This window comes from Austrofundulus limnaeus, unplaced genomic scaffold, assembly GCF_001266775.1.
Source record: "Austrofundulus limnaeus strain Quisiro unplaced genomic scaffold, Austrofundulus_limnaeus-1.0 Scaffold197, whole genome shotgun sequence".
NCBI classification, from domain to species: Eukaryota; Metazoa; Chordata; class Actinopteri; order Cyprinodontiformes; family Rivulidae; genus Austrofundulus; species Austrofundulus limnaeus.
Genome location: NW_013952599.1, coordinates 538665 through 544840, shown reverse-complemented (window position 1 = coordinate 544840; position 6176 = coordinate 538665). Strand labels below are relative to the sequence as shown.

Sequence of the window (6176 nt, the reverse complement as noted above, 5' to 3'; positions counted from 1 at the left end):
TCTCAGATGAATGTGTTTATGCTGTGAAACAACAAGTAAAATTAACAACTCCAGCTGTTTTTTTTTTTGCTGCGAGAAACTGTGATTTATTTTTCGAAATGAGCGAACGCGTTCGGCCATTTTTCAAAGTTCGGCCTTGTTGCTATTAGTCAAAACCCAGAGYCAGACAAATACCCTGCTGGTTGTTTCTGTGTGCAGCCAGCCGCCGAGGCCGGCTCTGCTCTGATTCACTGTTTTTCTAAGTTCCTCCACATCACAGCAGCAGCAGCAGTATTTCCATCTGAGAAGTGGTGAGCCTTCTCAATAATCCATTAGACTTCCATTAGCTGCGATTTGTGTGATTAGTTCTAATTAATCAGTTCAGTCTGTGGCCTTCACTCCCCCGTGCGCTCCTCACATTTCATTTTTAACCTCATTTCTCAGCTCTCCACCGAGCGAGAGAACAAGGCAACGACTGAGCGAGCAAATCAAAGAGCGGGCTTCAGGTCTTCAGAGGCACAAACATTTAACACTCGGAGCAGGTCGAGCTGCTGCTTCCTCTGCATTGTAATACCTGTTTGACTCCCTGCTTGGATTTAATGAGACTTTTTTTGTTGTTGTTGTTGTGAAGTTTTCAGTTAGTTTTGTGTTTTAAAATGAACCAGAGGGGCTTGTGAGCTCATGTTTTACACATCTCCAGCCTGCTCTGCCTCTGGTTAGCCCCACTCGGCCCTCTCCTCTGCAGCTCTTGGTATTGATTAACGCCGGAGCATTCATCCTTCACTGTAACACAACCTATTGATGTTTGTGGAGCCCTGATTTCCCCTCGGTCACATACCATCCACAGTGCCATCGCTAAGTGACTGCAAGCCAAACTCAGCAGTGTGTGTCAAAGCGACCTGCGCGTAATGAAGCCAAAATCTTTTCATCCACAGCTCTGCCCCTCTGTGCTGCTAACCTCAAATTAAAATGAAGTTTTCCTGAGTTTGTAGCAGTAGGTCAGCTCATAATACTGAGGTATTATAAATGATAATCTATCTTCCTTTCCTCCCATGGCAGCCGTTTTTTTTTTTTTTTTTTTTTCAGTCGTTGACACTATTGTGACAAATGAAAGCTCAATTTATCAAGCAGTCTCCACTCCATTTCTTTTTCTCCCCTCAGTTTCTGTGGCTTCTGCTCCGATATCTGTCCTCTGCACAGTTCACTTTATTTTCTCATCTGTTTGAACCTCCTGAATCCATCCATCTATCCATCCATTCATCCTTTCCCACTCAGGCAAATTGAGGCTTTCTTTGTGTCTGGAGGCTGAGAAGCTGCCTGTCACCCCAGAGAGGCAGACTCCCATCCAGGATGCTGGAGGTGGCCCGGCTGCTGTCAGTCAATCTTTAGGCGGGTAGCAGAGGGAGAAGGGGGCTGACACATGACGTGGCTCCCCGCTGTTCAGAAATTCACTTTTCTCCTCGCCTAGCAGGCCCGTGCAGCCGGTGGTTTTGTTTTAACTTGTGAAATTAATTTCTCCTGCTCGTGGCTGCTGGAATGTAAAGCACTTGCTCCATTGCCTTCACCCAGGCGCTCCCAGTTCATGGATGAACAGTCTGACTTATTATCAGACTGCTTTAACTAGAAGATCAACCAACCATTTTATGTTCCTCTTTTAAATTATAACTTGGACCATAATGTGACTTTAATGAGTCACGTCACGGATACATCGCTACCGTTTCTAGTATCGTGACTTGAATTGTTTTTGTTTAAAGGTATAAATTAGTGAAGGTAAACATGTTTATTAGACGTTTAGATTTCCCACTAAAACAACAAAATATCTACGTACCATTTAACCTGATAGTCTTTGCATAACATTTGTTTATTTTTACTTTAGCATGTTTACAAACTATGCTGTGCACACCACAATACTAAGGGCTTTAGATAGTTTGTATTTCAGATGTATGAAGTGCCTCTGAGCAGGCAGTATCTTACCTGCAGTAGATGGGAGTTATTGTGATTTAAAYGTGGAGTAAATGAGAAATCCTCACTGAGTTAAGCTAGCAGGTTTTTAAAACAGACATTTTTCACAGTTTCAGTCAGCTCACAATTCAAACTTTAATAATAGATCAAGGAAGTTATGTGTTATTTATTTATTGGTTTTGCTTCATTAGAGTATATAGTGTGTGTGTATGCAGCCTGTGTAGCATGTTGCAGCTTACTGTAAGCTGTGTTTGGATATATGTTTGCATAAATAACCACAGTCTGTGTGGATAATAGATTGATGCAACGTTGTGGTGTAAAAGTTCAAATAAAGCTTTCACATAACTATAGCTTTGTTTAAAGACTTGGGTTTTTTAGATGGTTGAAATGACCTTTTATCACTTTTGAGTCTCAAACTGATTTAGTTGCCTGCTGCTGCAGATAAGATACTGACTGCTCATAAGTCCTTCACATAAACTCAATTTTTTTAAATAAAAGCCAAAAAAATGAACTATTCATGCAACCAAATATGTATCTACAACAAATAAAATGCACATTTTATGAAAAAGGCTCATTTATGTTCCAATTTAGCAGCAAAATTGGGTATTTTAAGTTTTTATCTGTTGTTTTTTTTTGCCATTTTATATTACAATCAGCACATTTTTACATTATTTTGCAGTAAGTGCAGCCCTTCAGTGAGTAAAAACTTAAAAGGGAAATGACTTCAGGTGCAGTTTAATGTTTTTGTGTTATTATTGTGTTGGGAAATGATTTATGAAAATTATTTAATGAACAATGCAGATAATGAGCATTTAAAAAAGATTTTGTAAAACGGTGTATTTCTTTAGTTGTGAAACATTGAAAGAAAGTGTAAAAATGTGTCACGTTTGTTGCTTCTGGACATGGTTGTTGATGTATGCCATGATAATGGTGAAGTGACTGATGCTAATGTGACCCCCCCACGTCTCCGCAGGACTCCGTGGTTTAACGGCTGGGGGTTCAACCTGCCTCGGGGTCAGTCTCTGCTGGATAAATGGAACCTCGTCCCCGAGGGCATCGACATCCTGATGACCCATGGACCTCCGCTCGGTGAGTCCAATTAACCAATCACAGCCCCCTGGTGGTTAGAGGAGACCAAGTCGTGCCTGGTTATTCAAAGTCAGGATGAAGCAGAGCCACGTTTGTGTGGGACTGAGAGCCCTCAGCATCCTTGTCAACACAGGTTTCCAACTGGAGAGGAGCGAGAATTCAAATATGCTTCAAAATTCAATATTTGTGTTTGATTTTATAAAAAATGTACATATGTTGGATTTTATTTTGGTTTTCATCGCAGCTTGATTAGATTCCCCTTCTAGCTGTTTGGGTCCCAGTTGTTTTTCCTGTTTTGTTTTGTTTTTTTCCTTCTCCTTGGCACTCTCCATCTGGCTTTATTGAGTGATTTCCTTCGCTCTCGCCTACGGAGAGTTGCCGCTGCTTCTGCAGCAGCCGCTGTGGCTGTTTGATTGCATGGAAACTCGATTTCGCAGCAGTGTGACAGACACTGCAAACGACTAGAGAGGGAGCTTACGATAGGACGGCAGTGCTGCGGGGGGGAGGTGCCGGCTGAAAATATAGGGAGACAGAAAATGGGGGGGTAGTCGATGCTGCACTAGTCTAGAAGAGACATGAAGAAGAGGATTCATCTGACAGAATGTTGAATTTAGATTAAAACACAGGCGTGTGGGTGTGTTTTCTCCAGCAAGCTTCATTTTTATGAGCTTGATCTGGTTTTAAAAAAGGCATTAGATGTATACAAACTGGAAAAAAGGCTGGAAGATTCTGTAAAGAAACTTTATTCAAATATTTGTCAGAACAGTGACCCAGTAAACATGTTGACAGTTACTATATGAAAACAGTCTGCCTTCAGGGCAGATTTTCWGCTGTTTTATTCATTACATTTTTATTTACAATTATTTTAATCAAACCTACAATTTTTAATTTGATCACAAGTTTTTGATTTAAAACTAGATAATCTTTTTTTTGTTTTAAATTAGGGATTTATTTAACAGAGAGTAGAGAACATTTTGTACATAATTTATCCAGTTGTTTTAATGAAATGTGAGGAACTGAAGTTTGACAGTTTTATGTTTGTCTGACCACTGTGTACCTGACTTACAAGAAAAAAGCAGGAAAAAAACAGCTCAACACAAGTGTGAAACTAAACTGCAGCACAGATTCATTTATTAGTTTTAAATAAGATTTATACACCAGATAAGGTGATGTTAGTTATTAATTTGCTGGTTATTAGCCTCTGTAGAGCATCTGCAGTAGGCTGTATATATTATTATTATTATTATTATTATTATTATTATTATTATTAGTAGTAGTAGTAGTAGTAGTAGTAGTAGTATTAGTATTATTATATGTTAGTATTTCACCAGCTAACATGCTAACTCATGTAGCTTCTAACAACTTGTTACCTTCAAACGAGAGGCAGGTGTTGCTTCTCTGTTAGACAAGCCATGACTAACTTGGTTATCTTCTGTATAAAATGTAGGATTAATTGACCGTGTCTTTTTTATAATGAGCATAAATTATTTGGGGAATTCCCCCTCAGCCAGACTGCACGACTGAAGGCAGCCTGGAACAAAAGGTTCATGGCAGCAAACAGGAAGAATATGACAATTTCTAAAGAAACTATAAAGGTTATAAGACAAAGGATAATGCTGTTCCAGTTGGAGCAGAATTTGAAATAGTGAAGTCAGACTGTTCCAGTTTGCAGCTTGTCAGAACATTGAAATAATGCTACAATTACACAACAATACCTCTGTATGGCATTTTGAGTGTACAAACAGTGTTAAACCTAATAATCACTATAAAGTACCACAAGTACGACTGATTTAATGCAAGGTAAACAACACAGAACTGCAAAAATGGTAAAAGTCGAGTTTTGTTCTCTGTTGAGGCGAGGAGCAACCATGTTAAAATGATGACGTCACCATTTGTTCATGTTGCACCAGCTTCTGACATGAAATCAAAACATCCGGAGCTGTTCTAATGGATATTTCAAGTTCAGACCTCTGACTGGATTCAGCTTAATTTCTGAAGACATACCTGTTAGATATTAGGATGAGTATAAAAATAGCCTGATAGACTCAGTTTAATACAAACCTTAATCTTGGTAAAAATGGGCATATAAAGTTATTATGCACTGCAGCAAGGACTCATTCTGACTCTTGTTTTCCAGCACAGGTCACATGGTGTTAAGATTTTATAAACTTGTTGCTTGTTTGTTTCTGATTTCTTCACTTTCATTATGTAGTATCATTGAACAGATTTTATGACTATCTTGGCAGGTTTCAGAGACTGGGTTCCTAAAGAACTGCAGCGGGTCGGCTGTGTGGAGCTGCTGAACACGGTCCAGAAGAGGGTCCGACCCAAACTTCACGCCTTCGGAGGCATTCATGAAGGTACTGAGATGGTTCAAAGAAAAAACTAGAAATAAGTTTAGACTTTTAGACTTTTCCCTAATTCTTTTTAGGACGTTACTTTGTGACAAAAAATAATATCAGAATAGACAGATTAAAAGCTGTATCAATTCTATAATCATCTGAAAATGAAGTCCAGTCTGTTGGTCATGCAGAACCATAATCTGTTTTCTGATGAACATGAGATGTTGACAGAGATGGTCAGTGATCTTTTTTTATTTCAGTGGGTAAAAAATAAATATTTTATGTGACTTTAGTCTTGATGATCYGTTAATTTTAACCTTGTTAAAACATTCATCACATGATGGAAACTGTAGACCACAGATCAGAAACACAAGTTCCCCATCGTCTGGTCCCAGTGCCAGTCCAGACCTCYCCTTCAAAGAGATGCAGAGAGAACTCCTCTGTATCATTAAAAAAACTCTTGTTTCATCTGAAAGTCAACACACTTAGCAAGACGCTGCACACCTAACCCTCACATCATCGCCATCCGACCAGTCGCCTTCCAGCTGTGAACATAAGCTTAAAGCTTCAAGTTTAGTTTAAAACAAAGACACAGGTAAGTGTTTTCCTTCATGCCTTTGTTTTAAACTAAACATTAAACTTTAATCTAAATTGAAGCAGCACAAGCATGTACTGTAGATCTGCACATGGTTCCTGCTTCTTCCTGTCTGTTGACCAATAGGAGAGGAGCTGATCCAAGAAACTCCGCCCACCTTATTTGCATAGTGAGGCAGAAATGCATAAGGAAATGTAAATACGGGAGAC

The 6176-nt window shown here is 39.2% G+C and overlaps 1 protein-coding gene across 2 annotated transcripts in view; it reads left to right on the top strand.

Moving 5' to 3' along the window:
* Nucleotides 1–6176, top strand: part of mpped2a (metallophosphoesterase domain containing 2a) — a 91349-nt gene that overhangs the window by 79826 nt on the left and 5347 nt on the right. For both annotated transcript variants that reach the window (XM_014018622.1, XM_014018623.1), the window contains 2 exons: nt 2915–3030; nt 5277–5390. In XM_014018622.1, coding sequence (XP_013874076.1) covers nt 2915–3030; nt 5277–5390 — 230 coding nt within the window. The remainder of the gene's footprint in view (nt 1–2914; nt 3031–5276; nt 5391–6176) is intronic.